General features: G+C 38.7%; 1 protein-coding gene across 3 annotated transcripts; it reads right to left on the minus strand.

Moving 5' to 3' along the window:
• Positions 1 to 11,756: 11,756 nt before the first annotated feature.
• Positions 11,757 to 13,881, minus strand: LOC135619263 (AT-hook motif nuclear-localized protein 23-like). Of its 3 annotated transcripts, none has more exons than XR_010489358.1 (3): positions 13,759 to 13,881; positions 12,441 to 13,466; positions 11,757 to 12,311 (listed from the first exon to the last, which is right to left on the minus strand). XR_010489358.1 is itself a non-coding variant. In XM_065121114.1 (2 exons), exons 1-2 carry the CDS (start codon positions 13,861 to 13,863, stop codon positions 12,564 to 12,566), a joined length of 1,008 nt encoding a protein of 335 aa, XP_064977186.1. In that variant the 5' UTR covers positions 13,864 to 13,881; the 3' UTR covers positions 12,336 to 12,563. The 3 variants fall into 3 exon arrangements, 1 of the variants encoding a protein (XP_064977186.1); XR_010489359.1 differs by having other exon boundaries at positions 11,758 to 12,203; XM_065121114.1 differs by lacking the exon at positions 11,757 to 12,311 and having other exon boundaries at positions 12,336 to 13,466.
• Between the last annotated feature and the right edge of the window lie 296 nt (positions 13,882 to 14,177).

Below are 14,177 nucleotides of genomic sequence, written 5' to 3' on the forward strand. Positions count from 1 at the left end.
ATTATTATTATTATTATTAAGGGATAGAAAATGAACAAATGCAACATGTTTCTCGATGTCATGGATTTGCGAGTTTTTCTACGTCTCTTTCCTTGAATGCATAACCTAATTAGAATTTTATATATATATATATATATATATATATAATATTTAATATTAAAATTTTCGGCTGAATTGATTCCCAACTCTTCCATATATCTATCTATCTTTGCATGCTTGAAACCATAACAAGAGAAATATTAGCAACCATTTCCTTGTTCTTTAGCTTAAGGTGAAAAAAAAAAAAACATTATGTTGGGCTGACAATCCATGAGTTAACCTATAGTAGGCTTTAACAATTTATAACCTACCTCTTTTTTAACTAAAATCCTAGATCAAATAAAGGGAGTGTGATAGCTACGAGATTGAAGTAGAAAACTGTAGCAGCAAGAGAAATAAAACGGAACATAATTCAAAAAAAAAGGAAATGATAGAAAAATAAGAAAAAGAAAGATAAGAACAATATAGTGAGATTTTTTTCAATAGTGTTACTTCAGATGTAGAGTAGATTCTTATTGTGATTATTTTAGAAAAATTTAGATATTGTGCACAGTGATATAATCCTTGTATCCCAGTTATTCTCTTGGGTCCAGGCCATATATGGGCTTGGACAATTTGGACCACAATTGAACGAAATTAGGGTGAGATTAGAGTAAGAGCGTGCAGCGTGCGGCGGACAAAAGAGGAGAGAGAAATAGAGAGAGAAAGTAAGATTTTTGAGTTTTTCTACTTGACGATCGGTGGCCAAACGTTGTCAGTTTTGGCCCAAATTTTATGTGGAGAATCCTTGCAGCAAACTCTACAATCCTAACGGCGTTGATCTACAGTTTACCCTCTCTAAGGTACTTTCCTGCGATATCCATTTTGTGAAACCTAGAATTCTCTTTGGAGGAGATCCACTTATGTGCTGAAGATATGCTATTCTTAGCCAAGATCTATGTTCTTGATATTATTCTGATCTTCTAGTTATTCTAGAGAAGACCTATTGTAAACCTGTTATCATTATTATTGATAGTGGAAGTTTGAGGTGGACTACGGTCCCGTGGTTTTTCCCACATTGGGTTTTCCACGTTAAAAAGATTTGGTCTCACTGTGTGATTGATTTATTGCTCTATTGTTTATGTTGTGCTGATTGATATTAGTATTTTGATATCAAGTTGGTATTTTGATGAGGAACCTATTTTGATACACAAAGAGGGAAAATAATTATTCCGCATTAACAGGTTTCTTCCCAACAAGTGGTATCAGAGCATCAGGTTGTTTGGTGCTAGTTTTCTTGTGTGATTGAAATGGAGCAATCAGATGGTATGATTAAATTGAACTCATCAAATTATTCTACTTGGAAGTGTCTGATGGAAGATTTGCTCTATTGCAAAGATTTGTATAAGCCTATCAAGGTTAAAGATAAACCTTCTATTATGGACGATGAAGAATGGGAAGTTCAACATAGAAAAGCTATTGCCTATATTAGAAGATGGATGGATATAAACTTGCATGAGCATATTTCAGATGAAATCAGAGCTGATGTTGTTTGGCAAAGGTTAGAAAATCTCTTTGCGAAAAAGACAATGGGAAATAGAATTTCTCTCCTCAGAAGGCTTGTAAATTTGAAGTATAAATATGGTGGTAACATTGTTGAGCACATAAACCTATTTCAGAGTCTTGCAAACAAGTTGATTGTTATGAAAATGAATATAGATGATGAGATGCAGGGATTATTACTTCTCAGCTCTTTACCAGAAAGTTGGGAAACGTATATGGTGACTATTTGTAACTCCACGCCAAAGGGGACTCTAACCATAGATATGGTTAAAGACAGTTTGCTAAATGAAGATGCAAGAAGGAAAGAACAGGGTGAATCTTCTTCTAGTGCATTTGTTACTGAAAAACAAGAAAGACGTGGAAGAAGTCATAGCAGAAATCCATATGGTTATAGAGGAAGATCCAAGTCTAGAAGAGATATCAAATGTTTTCACTGTAATAGGCCAGGTCACATGAAGAAAGAGTGTAGGTTTTGGAAGCGAGAACAGAATGAAATGAAGAAAAATGAGAAAGAGATCAATACAGTTGCTGCTGAAGGTAATATCACTATTATCTGTGATGAAGGTTGTGTTAGCCTTGTAGCTCAGGACAGTAATTGGGTAATTGACTCTGGTGCTTCAGTTCATGTTACTTCTCATGGTGATTTCTTTAGATCTTACAGTGCTGGTGATTTTGGTAATGTCAGAATGGGAAACAATGGTACATCTAAGATTCTGGGTATTTGAGATATTTGCTTGGAGACCAGTATTGGGAGCAAATTGATACTCAAAGATGTAAGGCATGTTCCAGATATTCGTCTTAACTTGATATCTACAGGTAGACTTGATGATGAGGGCTTTGCACATTATTTTGGTGAAAGTAAATGGAAACTCACTAAATGTTCTCTAATTGTGGCAAAAGGAAAGAAGATTAACTCTTTTTATGTCATGGAAGCTAAGCTACACAAATGAGAGATTAATGCAATTCGAAAAGATGAAAGTATAGATCTTTGGCATAAGAGACTTGGACATATCAGCGAGAAGGGACTTCAAACTCTTGCTAGAAAGCAGTTCTTACCAGAGTTGCAATGTACATCTCTTAAATCTTGTGATCATTGCTTAGTTGGAAAAACACATAGAGTTACATTTCAGACATATCCATCATCTAGAAGATCTGATGTTATTGATTTAGTTCATACTGATGTTTGTACTATGCAAACTAGAACTCTTGGAGGTGCTCTTTATTTTGTTACTTTTATTGATGACCATTCTAGAAAAGTTTGGGCTTTTGCTTTGAAATCTAAAGACCAGGTACTCGATGCTTTCAAGGAGTTTCATGTCAATGTTGAAAGAGAAACTAGCAGAAAGCTAAAGTGTGTTCGATCAGATAATGGTGGCGAGTACAGGGGTCCTTTTGAGAATTATTGCAGGTTTCATGGTATCAGGCTTGAGAAAACAGTTCCTAAAACTCCTCAGCAGAACGGTGTGGCAAAAAGGATGAATAGAACTATTGAAGAAAGGATTAGGTGTATGCTTTCCCACGCCAAGTTACCAAAGTCATTTTGGGGGGAGGCTATGAGAACTACAGTTGACCTGATAAATCTTTCTCCATCAGTTCCTCTACAAGGTGATGTTCCAGAGAGAGTATGGAGAAGAAAAGATATATCTTATAATCATTTGAGAGTCTTTGGGTATAAAGTATTTGTTCATATTCCCAAAGATGAGAGGTCCAAGCTTGATAATAAGGCAAAAGCATATATCTTCTTGGGATATGGTCATGAAGAGTTTGGGTACAGATTATGGGATCCAGTGAACAAGAAGATTATTAGAAGCAGAGATGTTGTGTTTCTTGAAGACCAATTGTTTGATGATGGTGATAATGTTGAGAAGCCAGAAACCTCTGTTTATATTCCTTGGAGTTTGGGTCCAGTTCCTTCACCTGTAGTTCATGATGATCATGGGGGAGATGAACAAGAAGATTGTGGTGAGAATACTAGTGATGATACACCTATAGTTGATGATGCTGAACCAACTGAACAAGCACCTCCACCACCAGTTGAGATTCCATTGAGAAGATCCACTAGAGAGCGACAACCCTCTACCAGATATCCTCCACATGAGTATGTTATGCTTACTGACGGGGGAGAGCCAGAAACTTACCAAGAAGCTATTCTACATGAGAATAAGAATGAGTGGGTTAATGTCATGCAAGAAGAGATGAGATCCTTGCTTGAGAACCACACCTATGACTTGGTAAAGTTGTCGAAAGAGAAGAAAGCTCTCAAGAATAAGTGGGTTTATAAATTGAAGACTGAAAACAATAGCTCACAACAAAGATACAAGGCACGACTAGTTGTGAAAGGATTCAAAAGAAAGGTATTGACTTTAAAGAAATATTTTCTCCGGTTGTGAAAATGTTCTCTATCCGAGTTGTTCTTGGTTTGGCTGCCCGCTTGAATTTAGAAGTTGAGCAACTTGATGTAAAAACAGCATTTCTTCATGGTGACTTAAAAGAAGAAATTTACATGGAGCAACCAGAAAGTTTCAAAGTCAAGGGAAAAGAAAATCTGGCATGTAAGCTTAAGAAAAGCTTATATGGACTCAAACAGGCACCTAAACAGTGGTACAAGAAGTTTGATTCCTTTATGATGAGCCAAGGGTATGATAGAACCACATCTGATCATTGTATGTTTATGAAAAAATTTTCAGATGATGATTTTATTATTTTACTACTATATATTGATGATATGTTGATTGTTGGCCATGATGTTGGAAAAATTGAAAAGCTTAAAAGAGAGCTAAGTAAGTCTTTTGCCATGAAAGACTTGGGATCGGTGAGATAAATACTTGGCATGAAGATTCTTCGTGATAGGAAGAAAAGGAAGATTTGGCTATCTCAGGAGACTTATATTGAAAAGGTTCTTGAAAGATTCAATATGAGTAAAGCCAAAGCAGTTTGTTCTCCACTTACAGGTCATTTCAAGCTGAGTTCAAAACAATGTCCTACAAGTGAGAAAGAAAAAGAAGAAATATCCAGAGTGCCTTACTCATCTGCAGTAGGCAATTTGATGTATGCTATGGTTTGTACTATGCTAGATATAGCTCATGCAGTTGGAGTTGTTAGCCGATTTCTCTCAAATCCTGGAAAGGAACATTGGGCAGCAGTGAAATGAATATTAAGATATCTAAGAGGTACTTCCAGGTTGTGTTTATGTTTTGGTGATGATGAACCTGTTTTAGAAGGGTACACAGATGCAGACATGGCAGGTGATACTGATTCCAGGAAGTCCACTTCGGGATTCTTGATGACATTTGCAGGAGGAGCAGTCTCTTGGCAGTCTAAGTTACAGAAGTGTGTTGCTCTATCAACCACAGAAGCATAATACATAGCAGTTACTGAAGCCTGCAAAGAAGCTTTATGGATGAAAAAGTTTCTACAGGAATTAGGCTTGAAACAGGAAGGATATACTGTTTACTGTGACAGTCAAAGCGCTATTCACCTCTCCAAGAATTCAACATACCATTCTAGATCCAAGCATATTGATGTGAGATATCACTGGATTCGTGATGTGCTTGAGATGAAAGAATTACAGTTGGAAAAGGTGCATACCAATGATAATGGTTCAGATATGTTGACAAAGTCTTTGCCTAAGGAGAAGCTTGAAGCATGTAGGCGAAGAGCGGGCTTGGTACAGCCCATCATATGAGCTGGAGGGGGAGAATTGTTGGGTCCAGTCCATATGTGGGCTTGGACAATTTGGGTCATAAGCCCAAATCAACTAATTGGAGATTAGAGAGAACAAAATTAGGGTGAGATTAGAGTAAGAGCGTGCAGCGTGCGGTGGCGTGCAGAGAAAAGAGGAGAGAGAAATAGAGAGAGAAAGTAAGGTTTCTGAGTTTTTCTGCTTGACGATCAGTGGCCAAACGTTGTTAGTTTTGGCCCAAATTTTATGTGGAGAATCCTTGCAGCAAACTCTATAATCCTAATGGTGTTGATCTGCAGTTTACCCTCTCTAAGGTACTTTCATATGATATTCACTTTGTGAGACCTAGAATTCTCTTTAGAGGAGCTCCACCTATGTACTGAAGATATGCTATTATTGAGCCAAGATCTATGTTCTTGATGTTATTCTGATCCTCTAGTTATTCTAGAGAAGACCTACTATAAACCTATTAACATTATTATTGATAGTGGAAGTTTGAGGTGGACTACGGTCCCGTGATTTTTCCCACATTGGGTTTTCCACGTTAAAAAGATTTGGTCTCACTGTGTGATTGATTTATTGCTCTATTATTTATGATGTGCTGATTGATATTAGAATTTTGATATCAAGTTGGTATTTTGATGAGGAACCTATTTTGATACACAAAGAGGGAAAAGAATTATTCCGCATTAATAGGTTTCTTCCCAACATTCTCTTGAAATTGTTGCTTAATTTTTTTTAAAAAAACTCTGAGATTTATATTTTCATTATTCTTATAGTGGATTATCTCTAGTCTGTCCTGTGATTTTTATCCTTCACGTTAGAGGGGTTTTCCACGTAAATCTTAGTTTTCTATTTGATTATGATTTCATTTAATTCCACTACATGTTACGGCCTGCTAGTATTTATTCGTATACAAAGTTTATTTCTCTTTTTATATCTTATCAATTGGTATTAGAGCAGGGTTTTGATGATTTAATTTTTGTGTTCGAACATTGAGGCTGGTAGTGTTTCTCGCATTGTTAACTTGAATAAAAACAATTGGATGATATAGAAACCAAGAATGAAAGATTTCTTGTATTGCAAAGATTTGTATAGACCTTTGTAGGGGATAGTACAAAGCCCACAACTATAACAGATGAGGAGTGGAAGAGGTTAAATCAAAAAATAGTTGGATTTATTTGATAATGGTTCGATGATAGTGTTTTTCACTATATTTCTATTGAAAGTTCTATATATTCTCTTTGGAAAAAGTTGAAAGGTCCCTATGAAAGAAAAATAACTAGCAACAAAACTTTCTTGATTAGAAAACTTGTAAATATAGAAATATAAAGAGGGTGCTTTGCTGAGCACTTGAATGAAATATAGAGTATCACTAATCAGTTATCCTCTATGAAAATATCTCTTGATGATGAGTTGCAGACATTATTACTTTTTAGTTCTTTATCGAAAAGTTGGGAGACACTAGTGGTTTCTCTTAAAAATTCTGCGTCAGATGGTGTTATCACTATGAGTCAAGTAACAAATAGTTTGTTGAATGAGAAGTTGAGAAGAAAGAATTCAGCAACGTCTTAGAATGATTCGTAGGCACTTATCTTAGAGAATATAGGAAGGTCAAAGTTCAATGATAGAAGCAGTTCATGTATGGGTAGAAGAAAGTCAAGATTAAGAAATGATATTGTTTGCTATAATTGTGGTGAAAAAGGACATTACAAGAACCAATGCAAGCAACCTAAGAAGAGTAAGAAAAGGGGAAAATAAGTTGAGTCTACAGAGTCAAAGGATAATACTACAATTATAGTGCAGAGTGGTGATTATTTGATTTTGTCTCCTGATAATATTTTTTCTTATGTGTATCAGTATCTTGAGTGGGTGATTGACACATGTGCTTCTTATCATGCTATACTACGAAGGGAGTTTTTTGTTACCTACAGGTCTGAAAATTTTGGTGTTCACAAGATGAGCAACTATAGTACTACAGACATCATTGGCATGAGTGATATCTACATAAAGATCAATTTTGATTGCAAATTGGTGCTTAAGGATATGAGATATGTGGTTGACTTAAAGCTAAATTTAATTTTAATTTAAAGACTAGATGATGAAGACTATGATGGTAGATTTCACATACGGTAATGAAAGCCCAATAAGGGTTCTCTTATTGTGGTTAGTGGAAAGAAATATCACACCTTATACAGGTTGCAGATCAAAAGTTATGGTGAGCAGTTAAATACTATGGAGAAAGACTTCAGCATGGAGTTATGGCATAGGCGACTAGGGCACATGAGCGAGAAGTGGCTACGAGCTCTTTCCGAGAGAGAGGTATTATCATACCTTAAAGGTACATGCTTGAACCCTTATATTGATTGTTTAGCTGGTAAACAACACAGAGTTTCATTTACTAGTCCTATTTTGTCTAGAAAAATGCATACCTTAGATCGTGTTTATACAGATGTATGTGGTCCTTTGAGGACAAAAACTCCCGGTGGATCTATTAATGTTCTTAGCATCAATGGTACACTTTATTTTGTCACTTTTATATATGATTTTCCTATGAAAGTTTGAGCCTATGCTATGCTATGAAGACCAAAGATCAGGTTATTAATATCTTCAAAGAGTTTCATGCCAGAGTTGAAAAGAGAGGCAAAAAGACAATTGAAATGCATAAGATCAGATAATGGTAATAAGTACATAGGATTATTTAATGATTATTACAATTCACACAACATCCAACATGAGATAACAATTCCTTGTACACCTTAGCATAATGTTATTGCAAAGAGAATGAACCACATAATAATGGAATAGATCATATGTATGCTTTTACAGGCCAAGCTACCCAAAAAAGTTTTGGGATGAGGCTTTAATTATTGCAGTTGATGTGATTAACTTGTCACAATATATAGTCTTAAATGGCGATGTTGCAAAGCATATATGGTCAGAGAAATATTTTTCGTACAGGTACTTGAGAGTATTTGGTTGTCGTGCATTTGCACATATTTCAAAGAATGAGAGGTCCAAGTTGGATGGTAAGACAAAAGAATATATTTTTCTTGGCTACTCATAGAATCAGTTTGGTTACATGATTTAGGATTCAGAAAAGAAGAATGTGTTTAGAAGTAGAGATGTGATCTTCTTTTATGATCAAACCTTTGAGGATTTGAAGAAGAAGGTACCAGCTAAGACTTCTACAGAAGGATTAGCAGATTGTGACCCATTTACTCCTCCAGTACATCAGGGTAATGGGGGAGATGTGTAGAAAGATGGTATAGAGCTCGATGTTGATATACTTGCAGGACATATTAAGTAAGAAGAAGTTAGGGAGCAATTTCCCACAGAACCTTAATTGAGAAGATCTTCTAGACAACGTCAACCTTCCAGAAGATACTCTATAGATGAATATGTGATGCTTACTGATGCACGTGAACTAAATAGTTACTAGGAAACAATTGAAAGTAAACAAAAAAAGAAGTGGTTAGTTGCTATATAGGAAGAGATGGATGCTCTTCAAAAGAACCACACTTATGATTTGGTGCAACTACCAAAGGGAATGAAGGCCTTGAAGAACAAGTGGGTTTTTAAATTGAAGACTCAAGAATATTGTTCTCAACAAAAGTACAAAGCTAGATTGGTTATAAAAGACTTTGGTTAAAAAAAAAGTATTGACTTTGAAGAGATTTTTTCTCCTATTATTAAACTATCTTCTATTTGTGTTACTCTTGGTATTGCTGCTAGCCAGAGGTTGAATAATTAGATGTGAAGACAGGTTGCCTTCATGGTGATTTGGAGGAAAAAATTTATACGGAGCAACCAGAAGGCTTGAAAGTCAAAGCTAAAGATAACTTTATTTGCAAGTTAAGGAAGAGCTTGTATGGGTTGAAGTAAGCTCTAAGACAATGGTACAGAAAGTTTGATTCATTTATGACTGAAAATGGATACAAAAGTACGGCTTCAGATCATTGTGTATATATCAAATGGTTTGGTGAGAATTTTATTATTCTCTTATTTTATATTGATAACATGCTTATCATTGGGAAAGATATGTCTACAATTGATAGGTTGAAGAAAGAATTAAGTGACTGTTTTGCAATGAAGGACATGAGGCGAGCAAAGCAAATACTATGCATGCATATTTCTCATGATAGAAAAACCAAGAAAATTTGGTTATCACAACAGAAATACATCGAGAAGGAGAAAATGTAAAAAGTTTTTTATGCTTAAACAGTTAGAAGTTTAATATATGCAATGATATGTACGAGGTCGGACATCACATATGCAGTGGGTGTTACTAGTATATTTCTTGCAAATCCAAGCAAAAAGCACTGGACAATAACGAAGTGGATTGTTAGATATCTTAGAGGGAGCTCTGAGGTTTGTTTAAGCTTTGGAGGTGGACCACCTGTGTTGATATGTTACACAGATGTAGATATGATAAGAGATATTGATACGAGAAAGTCTACATCAGGTTTTGTACTTACTTTTACAGGGAGAGTTATGTCATGATAATCCAAATTGCAAATGTGTATTAAACTCTCCACCATATAGACAAAATATATTGCTGCTACAAAGGTTTGCAAAGAAATATTATGGATGAAAGAATTCATACAAGAATTAGGATTGAAATAGGAAAACTATGTGGTGAATTGTGACAACCAGAGTGCTATCCATTTGTGTATGAACCAAACTTTTCATTCCAAGTCAAAGCATATAGATGTCAAATACCACTGGATTCGAAATGTACTTGAAGAGAAACAGTTGTAACTTCAGAAAATTCACACGGATGATAACGGAATAGACATATTGACAAAGACTATACCAAAAGAAAGGCTGGAGATATGCCGACAACTGGTCGGCATAACTTTACATTGAGGATTCATGAGACAGCCTTCTTTATAGGCTGAAGGGAGAGGTTGTTGGGCTGACAACTCATAAGTTCAGCCCATAGTGGATTTTAATAGCTCATAGCCCACCTCTCTTTCAACTAAAACCCTAGATCAAATAAGGGAGGTGTGGTGGCTGTGAGATTGAAGCAGAAAATTGTAGTAGAAGAGACAAAAAAAACTACAGTAACAACGTGATTCAAAAAGAGGAGGAAAGGATAGAAAAATAAGAGAATGGAAGGGAAGAAGATAAGGACAATGCAAAGACACTGTTTTTATCTTATGTTAGATTAGATCTACAGTAGATTCTTACTGTGATTACTTAGGGAGAATTTGAATATTGTATACAGTTTGTATCCCAATTATTTCCTTGAAATTGTTGCTTGGTTTTTGGGCAAAAGATTATGAGATTTGTATTTTCATTATTCTTATAGTGGATTGTCTTTTATTTGTCTCGTGGTTTTTATCCTTTATGTTGGAAGGATTTTTCATGTAAATCTTAGTATTCTATTTTATTATGATTTCATTTGATTTAACTGCATATTACAATATGTTAATATTTATCATATATATAAATTTATTTTCTTTTTATATCCTATCAGTGTGATCCTTTCGGTAGCACGGACAAGTATGAGCCGCTCTACCGGAAGCAATATTAACTCTTTTTGATCGACATGAAGGCTACACTGCATGCTGCTACGATTGGTGTTCATCTAGTTTGTTTGTTTGTATATTTGTGTCGAAACATATGATGTTAGAGATAAAAGGTTTTCATTTGGAATCGCCCGATCGCGATAGACGACGAGACATATGAAATCATTTCTGGAGATCGGCACGCGGGAGAATGAAAAGTCGGTAAGAGGTTTCAGGAGCAAACTCGAACCCTCTCTCGTCTTAGGAACTCGAAAGAAGAACAGGTAAGGGCGATCAAAGATAGCATCGAAGAGACCTCTCGAGTCCGAGACCAAGGTGGACTCCTTGTAAAGATACATCTTCCGAGTTACCGAAACAAGAACGTGAGATGATGGAAGCGCTTCAACCCATTGGATGATTAGAGCTCGCAAAGCAGTGACGAACACTAAAACTTGCATCAACAGTGCCATCCAGCTATCACTCGTGATGCGACTTCGACCTCCATCGTAGAAGAAAACAAAACGATGTCATCGGACGTCGACAAAATGCCGAGACAGTGCAGGGAAGTGCGACATAGAAAATCACACAATACAACTGCACGACATTTTGCTTGATTGATTTTTAATGGAATTAACTAGCGATGGAGGACAAAGTAGAGCATGTGATCGACACCGAGCTCAACACCCCCAGCTATAAATCAGATTAAATGCTAATGAAAAAAGCAGCCTTATTTCAATCGTCATCGTATCGGGTTTGGTTCCGAGTCATGTTGGAGATGTCTTTAGGGCTTTTTCTTGCTTGAGGAGGATTGGTAGTTCATATAAAATGGAATTATTGCTTCATATGAATTATGGATACCTAACATAACGACATCTCTCATTGCAGATTCACACGACAGATCAGATTAAGACTGTAAAAACACATAATTATATAGGTACAGCAAGAAAAAGCTCGGAGCAAGGAACAATATCAAGAGTAAGTACGATCTCCTCTCTGAGAATTTTCCGGATATAATAGAGTTTTAGCAACCGATCGTAAATATAACATCATGGGCATTAGCAGCAAGTTGGTGAAAGAAAACTTGGCCATGAGATTAGGCACTACCAGTGTTCTTTCTGATTTCTTAATTCAGTGCAGGAAGACAAAAGGAACCGATCGTAAATGTGAAGCCAAACGTGGCGTGAACTCGATCGACGGACTCCGAATGTGCAAAGATTTTATCGGGACCAACCTCGTAGATGTTCTGATCGAAGAAGGTGAGGAGGAGCTTGTTGTTCTACTTTCTTCATGTCTCCTCGTTGTCATAGGACTCGATCAGTTGTTCGGTTTCTCTCCTCTCTTTTTTCCCCTTCAGGTAGGAGAGCCAAATATGGAACAAGTACATGTTTCGAGGGCTATCTATGTTTAGAAATGAAGCGATGGAGTTGCTGATGATAGAACAAAGAACAAAAGTGTTGTATAAGGCCGTGCCGTGGTCTCAAACCCAATACCGCTTACGAAAAGAGAGTTTCCATGAACAACAACAACAACAACATCTGAAGGAAATGAGGCAAAGAAAATGAGAAGGAGATAAGACGACATGGAAAATCTAAGAAAGCGAGACACGAAAAATAAAAGAAAAATAAAGTAATTGTACACTGAAATTTTTGGATTTGCATGCTAACCTTTTCTGCTGCTGCTGCATGCCCGCCGCAGCATGGAGTCATCCATGATTCGGCCATCCGTCTCCCCGTGGAATTATAAATCTCTTTTGGCAGTCGTTTCGATTTGCGATTGCAGCATTCGTATCAGAACAGGGACCGACCAGGCGCGCCCGCCGGCCACCCGTGCGCGTCCACCGGAAGCTGGCTATTGGCCATGTTAAGCGGCAAGCTATAGAAGGGGAGTCCGGACGGGTCCGAGAACGTGTTGCCGCCTGCACCGCTGGTCCCGCTCCCGCCGTCTCCTCCCGACCCTTGCGGGTCTGGCGGCTGCATCTGCATCTGCGGTGGTTCCTCCTCCTCGAGCGGCAGCCGCTCGTAGGCGACGTTGGTGAATGAGGCAGCGACCACGATCACTGGCCCTGCTGCGAAGAGCGTACCGACGACGTTCCCACCGACGACCTGCCCCTGGCCTCCTGCGAGGAAGATGGTGAGGCTAGTAGCTCCAGGGGGAGCGGGCGGCGGGAGGAAGGACCCCGACAGCGACAAGATCTCGAAGTGGCCATGGAGAGTGACGACGGAGCCGGCCGTCGACGGCTGGCGGACGGTGACGTTGGAGACGGTGCCGCTGCCACTGAGGACGCAGATCCCGCGCAGCCGGCGGCGAGCGTACGTCGCGATGCACTCGACGATATCACACCCAGCCCCGACCTCAAGGATGTGTGCCCGGAGGGTGTTGGCGCTCTCCTGGGTGATGATCACCGGGGGCTTGGGCTTGTTCTTGGAGCCCTGTGGCCTTCCCCGGGGTCGCCGGGCCACGACGTCCCCGGGCCCGGAGCCTGCCGCAACCGGCTCGAGTCCCTGTTGGTCCGTCGCCGAGCCCTCGCGGTCAGAGCTGCGGAATTGGCTGTGCCCGTTGTTACTGCTGTCACCGCCATCGTTCTGGTCGTCGGACTCGGGGTCGTGGTGGTGCCGAAGGTGAAGGCCGGGACGGTGGGAGAGATGGTGGGCGTACCTTGAAGCGGTGCCTAGATCCAGACCAGCCATAACCTCATCCAACAAAAACAATAAGATGAGAGGAGGAGAAGGAGGAAGAAAAAAAAATAAGCAGCACTGTTTTGTTAGCTTAAAAAAAGAAGAAAAAAAATTGGAGAGAGTGAGGAAAGCCTCTGAAAATCATATATACACATATATATTTTATATATTTATATTAAAAGGGGAGGGTTTTTTGTTTCTTTTAAGTGTTCAAGCAGAAATGATCGAGGGAGAAAAGAAGAAAGCAAAGACAAGGGCAGCCCAAGGGAAGAACCAAGAGGGCTAGCTGCAGGAGACAGCCACGTACATATGGAAAGAACGAGGCTCGATGGTTTGCAGAGAAAGAAAGGGAGGGGCTATCCAGGTAGGGAGACGATGGATGGCGAGAGAGGAGTTGAAGAAGCTGGTGCATAAAATAAAAGGAAAGAGAGAGAGAGAGAGAGAGAGAGAGAGAGAGAGAGAGAGAGAGAGAGATGCTCCGCGGTGGTGATATCGGATGTAACACCGCAGCGTTGGGTGGCGATGCCATTTGGGGGTTTGTTTAATGCCAGAACCCAGGGTTTAGGCGTTGCCAGTTAATTAACCTTGAGTTATGGGTCGATGCGGAGTGGGACCCACCTCTCTCTCTGTCTCTCTCTCTCTCTCAAAACAACTGGTGGCTCCCTCATGGACCATCGTTAGGTTGGCTCCCGTCCATCATCCCACATTATCTACTCGAAGCACTTT

This window comes from Musa acuminata, chromosome BXJ2-8 (genome assembly GCF_036884655.1).
Source record: "Musa acuminata AAA Group cultivar baxijiao chromosome BXJ2-8, Cavendish_Baxijiao_AAA, whole genome shotgun sequence".
NCBI classification, from domain to species: Eukaryota; Viridiplantae; Streptophyta; class Magnoliopsida; order Zingiberales; family Musaceae; genus Musa; species Musa acuminata.

Bases quoted from the DNA above. Each gene is read 5' to 3' on its own strand.
- LOC135619263 (XM_065121114.1), bottom strand. From the start codon at position 13,863: ATGCACCAGCTTCTTCAACTCCTCTCTCGCCATCCATCGTCTCCCTAC. The intron at 13,467-13,758 runs GTACGTGGCTGT...TTGTTGGATGAG, and splicing joins GAGCCTCGTTCTTTCCATAT to GTTATGGCTGGTCTGGATCT.